At 44.9% G+C, this 17,539-nt stretch overlaps 1 protein-coding gene across 1 annotated transcript in view; it reads left to right on the forward strand.

The window, feature by feature from the left end:
- PLPP7 (phospholipid phosphatase 7 (inactive)) overlaps positions 1 to 17,168 on the forward strand; it is a 40,161-nt gene extending 22,993 nt beyond the window's left edge. The window contains exon 2 of the mRNA XM_082263103.1: positions 16,622 to 17,168. Within this exon, the coding sequence (XP_082119229.1) occupies positions 16,622 to 16,986 (365 nt within the window). The 3' untranslated portion in view covers positions 16,987 to 17,168. The remainder of the gene's footprint in view (positions 1 to 16,621) is intronic.
- The last annotated feature ends 371 nt before the right edge of the window (positions 17,169 to 17,539 follow it).

Genomic DNA, 17,539 nt, shown 5'->3' on the forward strand with positions numbered 1-17,539 from the left:
TCCAAGGTATGGAGTCACCTGTGGAATGACAGTTAATGGTGTGTTAACCGGTAGGTTAAAAGTGTGAGGTATCTGCAGAATGTTGAGGTCGTCCCTGAGCCGGTGTGGTGTGGCTGGGGACTGTGTAAGTAGTTACGCAGATACAATGTGGATGATTGATACTTTGTGCCTCCAAAGATCAGCAACCTTATTGTATTATTATTTTCATGCCTGTTTTAAGGAATGTTTGTTATATTTTTTTTGGTTTTAATAAATGGCAGTTACGGACAAAATTTTACTCCAACAGTTGTGTTTTGGCATTTTTTCTACAGATAGTTGGGGTAAAAGGGGGTTGGGTTGGTTAGAGGTTATGATGAGGTTGAGGATTACATCTGGAGTGCCTTAGTCATGTGTTCATCATGAGACTATTTAGAAAGCATTAAGACATTTCCCTAATGGAGACACAAACAGCAGCAGAAACGTAAAATAAGTTGTACCATTTCCCCACCATAAAAAAAAAAAAAGAAAAGAAAAACATTAGAAAAAATACATCTGTGCCATATTTCTATCTCATATCTTCTACTTTTCATATCTCTAGGAACATAGATAACAAATTAGGGGATTTCCAAATCCCACTAAGTGGACATTTTCCTTATTTTGGATTGGTGGTCTTGGAGAACAGCTTTGACTTAGAGACAAATCACAGTAGAATTATAGCAAAAGTGTAGGCAGACTTTCTTTTAATCCCCTTTTAACCTAGTTACTGTATATATGCAATAAAAAAAAGTCCTTATTAGCATTTTGAAATAGTAGTTCAGTCAGTATTTATATTAGGGATGCACCGATATCATTTTTCTTAACAGTACCGATACTTTTTTTTAAAGTACTCGTCGATACCGGTTATGATACCTATTGCCTAGGAAGACTGGGTAGAGTGGTGGTAATAATAATAATAATACTGAAGTAAAAATGAAAAAAAATAAAAAACAAAAGTATAAATAAATTGATTGTTATTTATTGAATTAATAAATGCAAAAATCATATCTAACAACCAGTCCTTGAATTTCAAAATCCTTTAAGTACAGACATCTTGAAGTGATATAAAATACAGTCTCTGCACAAAATCCCAAAATACTGCTATATATATTATGCCAAGCTTTTGTGTATCATACAAACATGGGAAACACTGGGCAAAGGAGAAAACTAGCGGATAGCAGACCCACTAGCGGCTAGGAGAAAACTGTTGGCAGGAGAGTGAGGAGGAGGTGGGGAAGGCACCCGTGCAAAGCTGGCGGGAGGGAAAGGAGGAGTTGGAAATGGCTCCCGGCAAAGCTGGTGAGAAGTGGGGAAGGCACCCAGCAAAGCTGGCGAGAGGGAAAGGAGGAAGTGGGGAAGGCACCCAGCAAAGCTGGTGGGAGGGAAAGGAGGAGGTGGGAAAGGCACCCGGCAAAGCTGGCGGGAGGGAAAGGAGGAAGTGGGGAGGGCACCCAGTAAAGCTGGCGGAAGGGAAAGGAGGAAGTGGGGAAGGCACCCAGTAAAGCTGGCGGAAGGGAAAGGAGGAAGTGGGGAAGGCAACCGGCAAAGCTGGAGGAAGGGAAAGGAGGAAGTGGGAAAGGCACCCGGCAAAGCTGGCTGAAGGGAAAGGAGGCAGTGGGAAAGGAACCTGGCAAAGCTGGTGAGAAGTGGGGAAGGCACCTGGCAAAGCTGGCGAGAGAGAAAGGATGAGGTGGGAAAGGCACCCGGCAAAGCTGGCGGGAGGAAAAGGAGAAAGTGGGAAAGGCACCCGGCAAAGCTGGCGGGAGGGAAAGGAGGAAGTGGGAAAGGCACCCGGCAAAGCTGGAGGAAGGGAAAGGAGGAAGTGGGAAAGGCACCCAGCAAAGCTGGAGGAAGGGAAAGGAGGAAGTGGGAAAGGCACCCGGCAAAGCTGGCGGGAGGGAAAGGAGGAAGTGGGAAAGGCACCCGGCAAAGCTGGCTGAAGGGAAAGGAGGAAGTGGGAAAGGCACCTGGCAAAGCTGGTGGGAGCGAAAAGAGGAAGTGGGGAGGGCGCCCTGGAAAGCTGGCACAAAGGAAGCAATACAAAGCGAACAGTATAATTTTTCTTACAAGCTGGCACATATCCGGAATATGAAATGTTGGGCTAACAAACATTTTAATTCCAGGTATGGTTATTTTTGCATAGTTAACTGATCCATGGTTACAATGTAATTATGGATGTGCAATACTTTGCTGAACCTTGTGGAAGCCACTGGTTTCCACAGTGATTGCCACTGGCTTTCAGGTCCCATGCCAAGTGGCTGCCCTGCTTCTTAGTAAACACATGAAGTTGCTCCCTCTTTGAGAGTCACCCTCCAGGGAACACTTATCATTTGCTCAATGAATGCAAAGTGTTCTCTGATTGGAGCAGGCGGAGAAGAGGGGAGGTGACATCACAAATTTTACCTCTAATCAAACACACCAGACAGGTCAGGGATAAAGTTGTGGAGAAGTTTAAAGCAGGGTTAGGTTTTAAAAAAAGTTTCCCAAACTTTGAACATCTCATGGAGCACTGTTTAATCATCCAAAAATGGAAAGACCACCGTGAAACATGGTGGTGGCAGCATGATGTTGTGGGGATGCTTTTCTCCAGCAAGGACAGGGAAGCTGGTCAAAGTTGATGGGAAGATGGATGGAGCCAAATACAGGGTCATCTTAGAAGATGAAGAGAAGAAAACCTTTTAGAGTCTGCAAAAGACTTGAGACTTGGGTGTAAGTTCACCTTCCAGCAGGACAACAACCCTAAACATACAGCCAGAGCTACAATGGAAAGGTTTAGAGCAGGGTTTCTCAACCCTAGGGTTCCTTCTGAGTTTACTAGGGGTTCCTTGAGAAATGGGCAATTTCTGCCTCTCAGATAAGTTTCCAATGACACCATTGTTCCTTTTAGCTATCTGTAATGGGGTAATTCTTCCCAATGATAATAAAAGTAAGGAGCATTTCCCACTGACTGTCACACTAATGTTTAAAAATTCTCCTGCACGCAAGTGGTATGTAATGAGGGAAAGGTTAGTATTCAATGGTCTTTGTTGGCATGGCATCACTTAAGGTCTTGCCGCCCCCTCAGGACCAAGGATATCCAAACATGTCAGTAGCACTCTTTAGCTCTGAGGAAGGGGGTTGGCCCTCAAAACGCGTGAGCCATAGCAGATTCGTGCACGCTATCCAGCACCGTGGAGTGTCTTGGCTACCTTGGAGATCTTTTGTCCGGTCGTGTGTACATGTGTGCTATCTACGATTGTTTGTGAGTATAATGTATATTATTTTGGATTTTAATAACCGTTTTTAGTGGTAATGCACAAGGTCGGTGCACCCCTCTCTTGTTGTTGTTTTTTAGTGTCACACTAATGTGTCGTGAGTTGTAGATTTCTAATTTTTAGCAGGGGTTCCCCGAGCAAAGAAATTTTTTTCAAGGGTTCCTCTGTGTTGAAAAGGTTGAGAAAGGTTGGTTTAGATCAAAGCATATTCATGTGTCTGAATGGCCCAGTCACAGTCCAGACCCAAATCCAATTGAGAATCTGTGGCAAGACTTGAAAATTGCTCTCTCCATCCAATCTGACAGAGCTTGAGCTATTTTGCAAAGAAGAATGGGCAAAAATGTCCCTTTCTAGATGTGCAAAGCTGGTAGAGACATCCCCAAAAAGACTTGTAGCTGTAATTGCAGGGAAAGGTGGTTCTACAAAGTATTGACTCGGGGGGGGGGGGGGGATGAATACAAATGCACTCCACACTTTTCACAGATTTATGTGTAAAACATTTTGAAAACCATTTATCATTTTCCTTCCACTTCACAATTATGTGCCACTTTGTGTTGGTCTACCACCAGTGGCGGCCCGTCCATTGGGGGCGCAGGGGCGCCGCCCCCCCCCCCCAATCCATGCGTCCGGCCCCCTAATCTACATGCAGGTCGCCAGACGCATGGATTCCAATGGGGTTTTTTTATTTTTTTTTTTTAAGCATGTGATTAGAGCCAGAGGCTCTAATAGGCTTCAAAAAAGGGTGGGCTAGGGGCGCAGAGCACTGTGCCCAGAGACCACCCAGTTGTGTGACAATAGCAAATGAATATTCACTATTATCACACTGATTCTCCTCCTGGCCAATCAGGAAGCAGGTCCTGAGACCCGTTTCCCAATCGGCTGAAAGGAGAAGCCATGCTATTGGCCAAGGAGGAGGAGGAGGAGGGAGGAGACGCAGGGGAAGCTGCCACCGCTGCTGGGGGAAGCCGCCGCCACCTGCCCTCCACGTCAGTCCAGGGTGACGGCGGGTGGTAGAGTGTGGTCCGTCTGCCGCACCCCCCACCCGACCCATGGAGCACCAGCCGCCAGTGCCTACCACATAAAATCCCAATAAAATATATTTACTTTTTTGGTTGTAACATGACAAAATGTGGAAAATTTCTTGGAATTTAGCTTTAAATCCAATCTAACTTTACTACGGTGTAGAAGGAGCTAGCTGATGGAGGAGAGCTCAAGGATCACTTCTTCAGTATTTTGCTGTTCTCTTCCCATTTAAGACCAGTCTTTGACCAAACTGTTGCCCCTAACTGCAGTGGAGAAAAGTGAGGTCAGATCTTGCCAGAGATGTCTGGATTAGAAAATTGGCTGAACAAATGACTGTTTATATTCGAGTATAAGCTGTCCGAATATAAGCCGAGGCACCTAATTTTACCACAAAAAACTGGGAAATCTTATTGACTCAAGTAGAAGCCTAGGGTGGGAATACAGCAGCTACTGGACCCAACTGGACCACCACGAGACCAAAAACAAGGGCTGAGGGCATGGTGCAGGAGATGCAGGGCTGTGGGCATGGTACAGGAGATGGTACAGGAGATGGTTCAGACATGGCACAGCAGATGGTACAGGCATGGCACAGGAGATGATTCAGACATGGCACAGCAGATGGTACTGGTACAGGCATGGCATAGGAGATGGTTCAGGCATGGTACAGGAGATGGTACAGGCATGGCTCAGGAGATGCAGGGCTGTGGCCATGGTACAGGAGATAGTACAGGTATGGTACAGGAGATGGTACAGGCATGACGCAGGAGATGGTTCAGGCATGGCACAGATGGTACAGGCATGGCTCAGGAGATGCAGGGCTGTGGGCATGGTACAGGAGATGGTACAGGCATGGTACAGGAGATGGTTCAGACATGGCACAGCAGATGATACAGGCATGGCACAGCAGATGGTTCAGGCATGGCACAGATGGTACAGGCATGGTACAGGCATGGCACAGAAGATGGTTCAGGCATGGTACAGGCATGGCACAGGAGATGGTTCAGGCATGGCACAGGTGGTACAGGCATGGCTCAGGAGATGCAGGGCTGTGGGCATGGTACAGGAGATGGTACAGGCATGGTACAGGAGATGGTTCAGACATGGCACAGCAGATGGTACAGGCATGGCACAGGAGATGGTTCAGGCATGGCACAGATGGTACAGGCGTGGCTCAGGAGATGCATTGCTGCGGGCATGGTACAGGAGAATCTCCTGTACCATGCCCGCAGCACTGCATCTCCTGAGGAGATGAGGGGGCTGCGGAGCAGAGGAGTCTCACTTACCTTTCCGCCTTACATTTAAAAATGGCTCCACCCAGCGCCAACACGTCACCGCGCATGCGCCGTCTGCCCTGGAATAGCCGAACATGTACGGGCTTTCCTGAGCGGCAGTGGCGCATGCACACAGACCGGGGAAAAGGTAAGTGAGACTGTGACTCGTGTATAAGTCGATGGGGGCTTTTTCAGCATACAAAAAATGCTGAAAAAGTCAGCTTATACTCGAGTATATACGGTACACATTTTTTACTGATAAATTTTCATTGAAATTTTCAAGTTAGGGGGGCTTGGAGAAGGCAGGGGAAAAATCTTCCTCCAACCTATTCTAGGGAGGATGTACGTTGTATGCAGGGGAGGACTGGTCCAGGGGGCAGGGGAGCAATTGCCCCCTTGGCCGCTCTGATACCCCGTAAAAAGGCTGCACCCCTTCTGCTACAGACATTCCTAAAGGATTCCTGGTGAAGAGAAGTAAAAAGTCCCCACCACTGACCTACTGAGTGCGGGTTGAAGACAAGGACAGAGCGCATGCCTCTCCCAGCATGGATGGTGTAAACTGTGTCTGAGCAGAGGATGGTTTAAAGGCACACTGGAGACTCTCCTCCCCCCCCCCCCCCCCCCGGCCAGCCCCAACCAAGCTGTCCCAGCTCTACCCAACTGCCCCTTGCTGTCCAGGTCGGAAACCGGGATTCAGCCGGTGAGTAGAGAGTACTTGGAGCGGAGCTTCAGTCTGGAATGAGGGTCAGGAGGAGGACAGGAAAAGGGAGAGAGGGAGCGGGGCCGAGTCGCTGCACCATGGGCCTCTGGTTTGTACTTGCCCCCTGGGCTGAAAGTTGCCAGTCTGCCCCTGGTTGTATGACTACCCCCTAGTTTAATTAAGTTGATCATTAAACGGTAGAGATACACCCACAAGCAATCCTTGTATATCATATAGCATGTTCAGGGTATGACAACCAATACCCCTTTGCTTCCCATACATGCACAGCAATCACCTTAGCTGACCACAATTCTTCCGCAAGCTTCATCAAACATCACTGCTGAGCTACTGTTGACTGCCACAACCATTTACCTCTGGCCACATCCCTGCCACCAACTTCACTCAGACAGGATGCCATGATGCAAGCAAAACTTTAAGAGACAGTAACAAACAGGCCCATCACCCACGACATATGAAAGACTTAAAGTATTACTAAACCCACAACAGTAAAATCAGGCTGTATATGCAGTAAAGCATGCTTGTTATACTCACTGTGGAACCTAAGGGGTTAATCCTTTGAATTGTGTATAAAGGCTGTTTGATCCTGTCCTCTCTGATCCTCCCCTTCTTTTACTGTCTCCAAAAAATAACCTGATATTTACAGAGCCAGGGGACGGGCTGCACATGCTCAGTTTGGTGTGTATTTGCTAGAGAGTTTTTTTTTTCTTGGAAGAGTACATGTGATCAGCACAGGGCCAATCAGCACTGTCCAGACATGTCCAGACAGAGGATCAGGGGAGAATGAAAACTCCTCCTACCAGCTTTACTAGGAACTGATAGAAGTCACAAGGCTGCTATATACTGCTGATGAGGTATTTATCCATTCATATTTACTAAAAATAATTTCATTTTCCTGTTCTGTGTACTGTGGGAGACCAGATATAGAGAATTCAGGATCTTTAGTAAAACTTTAAATTGTTCCCGACCGCCCGCCACTGATTTACTGCGGCAGGACGGCTCTCTTGCGCAAACCAACGTAAACCTACATCGGTAGCGTGCCTGCAGCTAGGGGGCGAGCGGGCGCCCCCCACTCCGATGCACGGGGCAGGCAGCTCTGTTTGCCGTCTGCCCCCCCGCGATTGCTCCCCGCTGAGAGAGAAGAACGGTCGGCTGTTGCAAACACATCTGACCGTTCTTCTCCCTGGAATAATCACAGAGCGCCTGTGATCCTTCTATATAGGATCACAGGTCTCTATGGTAATTTTACAAGCCACGCCCCATACAGTTAGAAAACACCCCCTAGGCTCACATTTAACCCCTTGATCACCCACAGTGTTAGCCCCTTATCATCCAGTGTCATTATTACAGTGACAATGCATATTTTTAGCACTGATTACTGTAGTAATGTCACTGGTCCCCCCAAAAGTGTCAAAAATGTCAGTTAGGGATCCGATCTGTCCGCCGCAATGTCGCAGTCCCGCTAAAAATCGCAGATCGCCGCCATTACTAGCAAAAAATAAAAAATAAAAAAATGACATAAATCTTTCCCTTAGTTTGTAGACGCGATAACTTTTGTGCAAACCAATCAAAATACGCTTATTGTGATTTTTTTTTTTTACCAAAAATATGTAGCAGAAAACAAATTGGCCTAAAATGTTAAAAATTTAGATTTTTTTTTTTTTTTGGGAATGTTATATAGCAGAATGTGAATGTAGCACTACTCCCATGGGAGCTGCTGAGTGTGGGTTCCCCTGGGTTACCATTAGCAACAGTAGAACATTTAGGCATGCTTTCAAGGGTTTCACGTCAGACAAGGACCAGTCCAGTTTCTTTGGCTTTTTATGGTTTATTGAGAACTTGGATAGTTACATAGTTACATAGTTAGTGAGGTTGAAAAAAGACAACAGTCCATCCAGTTCAACCTATGATGTGTGTGTGTGTTTGCTTTTAACCGTACATTGTATACCCCTGTATGTTGTACATTGTATACCCCTGTATGTTGTGGTCTTTAAGGTGTACATCTAACAGTTTTTTGAAACTATCAATGCTCCCTGCTGATACGACTGCTTGTGGAAGAGAATTCCACATCCTTACCGCTCTTACAGTGAAGAACCCCTTACGCACTTTAAGGTTAAACCGCCTTTCCTCTAGTTTTAGTGAGTGGCCCAGTGTCTTATTGTATCTCCTTTCTCTGAATAGTTTGTTCCTTATGCTAGGGTCGCCAGTACAGTATTTGTACATTGATATCATATCCCCCCTCAATCGTCTTTTCTCCAGAGAGAATAAGTTCAGTGCTTGTAGTCTTTCCTCATAGCTGATGTCCTCCATTCCCCTAATTATTTTTGTTGCCCTTCTCTGGACTTTCTCCAGTTCCAGCACATCCTTCCTGAGGACCGGTGCCCAGAACTGGACAGCATACTCCAGATGTGGCCGGACCAGAGTCTTGTAGAGTGGAAGAATAATCTCTTTATTTCTGGAGTGAATCCTCTTTTTTATACAACCCAGTATTCTGTTGGCTTTGCTTGCGGCTGCCTGGCATTGCATGCCACTGCCAAGCCTGTTGTCTACCAGTACCCCCCGGTCCTTTTCCATCCTAGACTCACCCAGAGGTTCCCCCCCTAGTGAGTAGCTTGCTTTCTGGTTTCTGGCCCCCAAGTGCATTACTTTACATTTTTCAACATTAAATCTCACCTGCCATGTAGTTGCCCACTCCGTTATTTTGTTCAGGTCCGCTTGCAAGATTTCCACATCCTGCATAGAAGATATTGGCATGCCTAATTTAGTATCATCTGCAAATACTGAGATTGTACTAGATATCCCCTCCTCTAGATCATTTATGAATAAATTAAACAGGATTGGTCCCAGGACAGAACCCTGGGGGACCCCACTTTCCACACCCGCCCAATCCGAGTACTCCCCATTAATCACCACCCTCTGTACTCTCCCCTGGAGCCAGTTCTCTATCCAGGTACTCACCTTATGGTCCATACCTATCTTCCTTAGTTTGTACAGTAAGCGTTTGTGGGGAACGGTGTCAAAGGCCTTTGCAAAGTCCAGATACACCACATCCACAGGCTTACCTTTATCTAAGTGGCAGCTCGCTTCATCGTAGAAGGTTAATAGATTGGTTTGGCATGAACGATTTTTCATGAATCCATGCTGATTACTACTTATAATACCGTTTTCATTACTAAAGTCTTGTATGTGGTCCCTTATCATCCCCTCCAATATTTTGCAGACTACTGATGTTAGGCTGATCGGCCTATAGTTACCCGGGATATATCTCGGCCCCTTTTTAAATATTGGTACCACGTTGGCTTTTTTCCAATCAGCTGGCACCATACCCATCAGTAGACTATCCTTAAAGATCAAGAATAATGGTCTGGCAATCACCAGGCTGAGCTCTTTAAGAACCCTCGGGTGCAAGCCATCCGGTCCCGGGGATTTATTTATGTTAAGTTTCTCTAGTTTAGCTCTAAGTCTATCCTCTGTTAGCCATGGCGGCACTTCCTGAGGTGTATTATTTAGTTCGGCCTTACAAGCAAGGTTCGTGTAGCCCCCCGATTCCTTTGTGAAGACTGAAGAAAATAAATTATTTAACACTTCCGCCTTTTCTCTGTCCTCAGTGGCCATATTTCCTTTATCATCTTTTATGGGGCCAATGTGTTCTGGCCTCGCTTTCTTACTGTTTATATACTTAAAGAACTTCTTGGGGTTCTTTTTACTCTCCTCCGCTATATGTCTCTCGTGTTCTATTTTAGCCGCCCTGATTTCATCTTTACATTTCTTATTACACTCTTTATAATGCTTAAATGCTGCCACTGACCCCTCAGTCTTGTATTTTTTGAAGGCCTTTTCTTTAGCTCTAATATACATTTTTATGTTGGAGTTTAGCCACCCAGGGTTTAGTTTTGCTCTTTTAAATTTATTTCCCTGTGGAATGCACTGGCCCACCCCCTTGTTAAGTATGCTCTTGAAGCACTCCCATTTTTCCTCCGTGTTCTTTGTTCCCAGGGTTCTATCCCATTTTATATTTTCTAGCAGTGAGCGCAGTTTAGGGAAATTGGCTCTTTTGAAATTCAGCGTCTTAATATTACCCTTGTGTTTCCTATTACTGTAATTAATACTGAAACCAATTGACCTATGGTCACTGCTCCCTAAGTTTTCCCGTATTTCTATATCCGTGAGCAGGTCTGTATTGTTGGTAATCAGTAGGTCAAGTACCGCATTGTTTCTTGTCGGTGCATTCACCATCTGACCCATGAAATTGTCCTGCAAAATATTTAGGAACTGCCCAGCCTTGGCTGAGTGCGCGGTTCCTTCTGCCCAGTCTATATCTGGATAATTAAAGTCCCCCATTATAATGACATTTCCCATCCTTGCTGCCAATCCTATCTGTAACATGAGGTCCGCCTCACCCTCCTCCCTCTGGTTGGGGGGCCTATAGCATACGCCCAATATTACCTTCCCCACCATGCCTTCCCTTTGAAGCTCTACCCATAGGGATTCTGCCTCGTCCTTAGCTCCATTATTAATATCATCCCTCATATTTACCTGTATACTGTTCTTAATATACAGACATAGGGAATAACTTTTGTGCAAACCAATCAAAATACGCTTATTGTGATTTTTTTTTTTTATATCCAAAAACATGTAGCAGAAAACAAATTGGCCTAAAATGTTAAAAAATTTAGATTTTTAAATTTTTTTTTTTTTTGGGAATGTTATATAGCAGAATGTGAAAAATATTGTTTTTTTCAGAATTGTCGCTCTTTTTTTGTTTCTAGCGCAAAAAATAAGAATCGCACAGGTGATCAAATACCACCAAAAGAAAGCTCTATTTGTGGGAAAAAAAGGACATTAATTTTATTTGGGTGCAGCGTCGCACAACCGCGCAATTGTCTGTTAAAATAACGCAGTGCCGAATCGCAAAATATGGCCTGGTCATTAAGGGGGAAAATCCTTCCGTCCAAAATTGGTTAATGTGAGATCTGGGGGTCAAAAAGACCTCAGATCTCACATCTACACTAAAAAAAAAAAAAAAAAAAAAAAATTTTTTTTCCTTTAAAAAAAATATTGTTTTTTTTTTTTTTTTCAGAATTGTTGCTCTTTTTTTGTTTATAGCGCAAAAAATAAAAATCGCAGAGGTGATCAAATACCACCAAAAAAGCTCTGTTTGTGGGGAAAAAAGGACGTCAATTTTATTTGGGTACAGCGTCGCACGTTTGTGTAATTGTCCGTTAAAGTAACGCAGTGCCGAATCACAAAATACGGCCTGGTCAATACGGGGGACAATCTTCTGGTCAGAATTGGTTAATTTGAGGTCTGGGGTAAAAAAAAACTCAGATCTCACATCTACACTAAAAAAAAAAAAAAAAGTAATTTTTTTTCCATCAAAAAAATATTTTTTTTTTTTTTGTTTTTTGTTTTTCAAAATTTTTGCTCTTTTTTTTATAGTGTAAAAAATAAAAATCGCACAGGTGATCAAATACCACCAAAAGAAAGCTAAATTTGTGGGAAAAAAAGGACATCAATTTTAATTGGGTACAGCGTCGCACGAGTGCAAAATTGTCCGTTAAAGTAACGCAGTGCCGAATCACAAAATATGGCCTGGTCATTAAGGGGGAAAATCCTTCCGGTCCAGAAGTGGTTAATGTGAGATCTGGGGTCAAAAAGACCTCGGATCTCACATCTACACTAAAAAAAAAAAAAAAAAAAAGTATTTTTTTTTTCCATCAAAAAAAATATATTTTTTTTTTCAAAATTGTGTACAGCGTCGCACGACCGCTCAATTGTCCGTTAAAGTAACGCAGGGCCAAATTGCAAAATATGGCCTGGTCATTACGGGGGACAATCTTCTGGTCCTCTGACCTACGGTGAATCCAGCCAGGCAAGCTCAGGAGCTCTTTCTCTCCTGACAACCTTCCCTGTTCATGGTTATTTGGGTCACAGAACATCAAGAGATGGATTAGGTGATCCCTGAGTGACTGCGCCACTTGCAGCTATTTCTGGGGGTTTGAACGGCTAAATTGCTGACACCCTGAAAAGGACCCGGTGCTGAATCACAAGAGCAGAGTTCAGGCTTACAAAACTCAGAACAGATTGTGCATTCAAGGGCAGGCGTCTTAAAAAGTGATTCAAATGTTATTTAAATCCAGATATAAAAAAAAAATGTGATACCTATTTATTGTAAAAATAAATATACTATATCCCTATTAATAGCATAAAAATGTTTAATATAGACCTGTCCTCTGAGCCCATGCTTTATTTTTCCTGCTTACAGATAAGGTTAACAAAAAAGATAAATAACATTTTTTGTGGTTTTTCAAAAAAATATCTAAGGCTGGTTTCACATATGCGCAAATTGGATGCATTTGTAACCGCATCTCAGGGCCGGCCCTACCATGGGTCCTGCTGGGTCCATTGGACCCAGGCAGCACTTGGAGAGGGGCAGCAAATTGACTCCCTAAATTTTTTTCCACCAGTTTTGTGTGTCATCGGTTTGTGGCGCGTTACGGGCGGCATTTTCCCAACTCATACTGCCGCCTGTAGTGCAAACTAGGGATCGACCGATTATCGACTGATTATCGGCAACACCATATCGGTATCGGCATATATAGAATTTATTGAATACAAAAGCCATAAAAAAAGACTATTTCAAAGTCTCAAAAGGTATGGACTAGGGATCCACTGATTATACGCAAAGCCAATATATTGAGGGCCGATATGCACTTTCCCCGATATATCGGAATCGGCCCGGAGGTTACCGATATTTCGGAAAGTGCTTGTACCGGAGTGATCCCTGCAGCTAGAGGCATCACCCCCGGTACCGGCGTCCATAGCCGACGGTCAGCTGTCTTGTAATGACAACCGATGCAGCTGAGAAGCTGCTCGGCTGTCATTACAAGGAGCGGGAGGGGACGTCCCCGCCGCCTTCCGCGGCTCGCTCCGGTCTCCCGTCCCACCGGGAGACCGGGGCAACCAGCCTGCACGGCCGCCGAAGCCCCGATCAAAGCCGCATTTAGCTCTGATCGGGTCTCCATTTAAAAACCCGGAAGTGAGGTCATGACGTCACGTCCGGGTAGTCGGCGCCAAATTTAAAAAAATGACACCATTCAAAACAGCCAAACTTGGCGATTTGAATGCTTTTAAGTGCAGAGGAGGGGTTTGGGGTCATTTTGACCCCCAGATCCCTCCACAAGAGTACCTGTAAAAAAATTAATTAATTAATTTAAAAAAAAAAAAAAAAAACATTTTAAATGTCCGAAAATATCGGCCGACATGCGATGACCAAAATATCGGTATCCGCAATAAAAAAAAACGATATCGGTCGATCACAAGTGCAAACTGATGAGTATGAGGAGGCGGAGCTTCTCCTTCGGGGGAACGTCCCTCATGTGATTGTGGTGAGCGCAAATTGCACAATGACGTCAGAAATCAGCGCACTCCATCTCACGCAGGACAGGCTGGATCTTCTAGGGCGGTGGCCGCGGCAGACACAGGAGTGACAGGAGGACTGAGGACAGACAGTGGGTGTTTGGTGGACCGGTCTGGTGGTGAATTATGGAAGAAGATAACAGTATATATAATATTTTCTACATTTTATATTTATATAAAATAATGGATGTGGGGGCCTTTTGTTGGGTAAGATTTTTTTATTTTTTTTGGTTGGGGGGGGGGGGGGGGGGCAGCATTTTATTCTTGGACCCAGGCAACACAATGTCTTGGGCCAGCCCTACCGCATCTTATCCACATGACATGTGAGTGTGACCGGCTTTCAATGTGAGCGTCAGCGTGAGGAGAGGAGAACCGATAACCAGCTTGTCTAAAAGGGACATCAACACTGATAATTAGGGCATTAGTGTCCTGATTATCAGTGCAGTCGCAACAGTGCCCACCAGTGCTCAACAGTACTGTCACATAGTGCTCATTAGTGCTGCCAAATGCCAATCAATGCCCATCAGTGCTGCCACATAGGGCCTCCTCAACAGTGCCCATCAGTGCAGCCTCATCAGTGCAGTCTATAAGTGAAGCCTATAAGTGCCCATCAGTGAAGGAGAAAAATTACCTGTTTGCAAACTTGTATAACAAACTATGAAAAACGTTTTTTTTTTTTCAAAATTTTCAGTCTTTTTCGTTTATTTAGCAAAAAAGAAAAAACTCAGAGGTGATTAAATACCACCAAAAGAAAGCTCTATTTGTGTGCAAAAAATGATAAAAATATTTCATATGGGTACAGTGTTGCATGACCGCGCAATTGTTATCTAAAGTGTGACAGCACTGAAACATGAGAATTGGCCTGGGCAGGAAGGGGGTAAAAGTGCCCTGTAGGCAATTGATTAATGCATACTTAACCTAATCAATGACTCAATGGAATAAAGCTAGAGACAAAGAGGTAACCAACATTTCCAGTGTAGCACTACTCCCTTGGGAGCTGCTTGAAGCTGATTCCCCTGGGTTACCCATAGCAACGACTTATGAATTCTTAGTACTTTAAGTGTTTGGCTCAGTCAGGAAACAGTCCAGGGGATTTGTTTTTTTTTTTTTTGTATTTTATTAGAACTTGGGATGGGTGAGATACTCCAACTTGATGAACTATGCACAACTGGAGGACATCTAGCTGAATTGAGTGCGGCCAGGCCTCTGCTTCACCTTGCCACTGACTTGAAGTAGTTGATAGGCTAACTATGTAGTGAATTACTGTTCAGGGCCCCACTTGGCACCCCTTTACTCTTACTCTTCAGGGCCCCACTTGGCACCCCCTTTACTCTTACTCTTCAGGGCCCCACTTGGCACCCCCTTTACTCTTAATCTTCAGAGTTCTACTTGGCACCCCCCTTACTCTTACTCTTCAGGGCCCCTCTTGGCACCCCCTTTACTCTTACTCTTCAGAGTTCTACTTGGCACCCCCCTTACTCTTACTCTTCAGGGCCCCACTTGGCACCCCCTTTACTCTTACTCTTCAGGGTTCTACTTGGCACCCCCTTTACTCTTACTATTCAGGGCCCCACTTGGCATCCCCCTTACTCTTCAGGGTTCTACTTGCCACCCCCTTTACTCTTACTCTTCAGGGCCCCACTTGGCACCCCCTTTACTCTTACTCTTCAGGGTTCTACTTGGCACCCCCTTTACTCTTACTATTCAGGGCCCCACTTGGCACCCCCCTTACTCTTACTCTTCAGGGTTCTACTTGGCACCCCCTTTACTCTTACTCTTCAGGGCCCCACTTGGCACCCCCTTTACTCTTCCTCTTCAGGGTTCTATTTGGCACCCCCTTTACTCTTCCTCTTCCTCTTCAGGGTTCTACTTGGCACCCCCTTTACTCTTAATCTTCAGGGCCCCACTTGGCACCCCCTTTACTCTTACTCTTCAGGGTTCTACTTGGCACCCCCTTTACTCTTACTTTTCAGGGCCCCACTTGGCACCCCCTTTACTCTTCCTCTTCAGGGTTCTATTTGGCACCCCCTTTACTCTTACTCTTCAGGGTTCTCCCTTTACTCTTGCTAACTGTGTGAGCCGACCTTCTGCCCTCTGACTTCACTAGAGTGGTCCCCCTTCCTGGGCAGACCCCTTGGCAAGCCCCCTAGTACTCACGGACACTGTTTTTCTCAGTTGACTTCTGCCTGCAGCTCCACCGCCAGCTTTCCAGGACCCTCAAGGCTCAGCTCCACTCCTGGCTCCCCAGGCCGACTGCCTGTGACCACTTGCCTCAGATATCAGGAGGGGAGACAGCCGTCACCCTCCTTCTGGGACTCTGCTTCCCACCAAAGACACCCTGTCGCCCTCGGCTTTTATGGTCAATCCCAGGATGCACTGCCGTGGTGCCCTCCCACTGGGACTGCCACAAAAGCCTGTTTGACACTGGCTATGTTTCCTCCACTGTCCAACAGGCTCCCCTATTGGATACAGTGGGGACACTCCCTCAGACCAAGTGACTCACACCTAGACACATGCAACAGGCATAACTAACATATCAGGCTCCCCTGATAAGCAGATGGAGCATAAGGATGCTTTTATCCTAGCACCTATCTAGGAGGGAGCTACACCAGTAAGATGTCATTGGTCGCATCCTCTGTATTTGTTTCTGTATAGGTTTCCTTTAAGTGTAGGTATAATGGTGCCTCTTGGTGCAAAGAGCAGAATCTTATAGCATTTAATCAGAATTTACCATTTATCAGTATACATCAGCCAAAGCAGTAGAAGAATATGGTTAGTTTTGTTGCCAAGGGTTTTACAATTGCTCATCATGAGATAAGCCTGTAACATGAATTGTAAGTGAATTTGCACATTTTGATTTGCATTACTAAGTCCTGTTTTCCATTTGTCTTATGTTTTTTTTTTTTTTACTTCTCTAAAAGCTTTGCTGTTGGATATCCTGACAGTGGCTGGACTCCAAAAGTTGGTCAGACGTCGTGGCCCCTTCGATATGTCTCCAGGTATCTTGGACTACCTCGTCCTTGACGTCTACTCCTTCCCAGCAAGCCACGCCAGTAGAGCCACCATGGTCTCCAAATTCTTCCTAAACCACTTGGTCCTTGCTATTCCTCTACGTATCCTATTGGTCCTGTGGGCCTTCGCTGTTGGACTCTCCCGCATTATGATTGGCCGGCACCATATCACCGATGTCATAGGAGGATTTGTGATTGGCTACATGCAGTTTAACTTTGTGGAACTCATTTGGATGCCTTCTAGTACGTGTCAGATGCTTATCGCTCTCTGGTGAAGATTTCCATTCTGAAGATGAATGAGACTTCTAATGAAGCAAGGCTAAGAGGAGAGAAGCTATTCCCTCGGAAATAAATGGACTTTAATGCATATTTCCTTTGTTCTGTGGTCAGTGTAATTGAAAAATGGTTTTACGTAATGTCCTGTCTTAGAAACTATTAAAAATAACGTTAATCCGTATCGGTATGATCTTAATTAGTTTTAGAGAAGAAAAAAAAAAACCCTACAATACCATCGTTCTCCAAACACCTCTCACATTTGGTGTGTTCTATTAACAGCTGCCCTAAAATGGAACTCTGGACCAAATAATGTAAGAATCGTAATTTTAAGCCTCACATCCAGTAAACGGTACACTCTATGTATAAAAAGCCAACAAAAACAGGCTCATGTTTGAATCCAACTTTGCCTTCACCTATGTGGTGTTTGTCATCCTAGCTTGAGGCATAGAAACAAATAGTACTCCATACAGACACAGGAGAAAAGCTATGTGGTTGACCAAAAAATTTGGCAAAGTGATGCTCCCGTAAAAATGACTATATAACTTTATTAAC

This window comes from Pelophylax lessonae (assembly GCF_965119305.1).
Source record: "Pelophylax lessonae genome assembly, chromosome: 7".
Classification (NCBI taxonomy): Eukaryota; Metazoa; Chordata; class Amphibia; order Anura; family Ranidae; genus Pelophylax; species Pelophylax lessonae.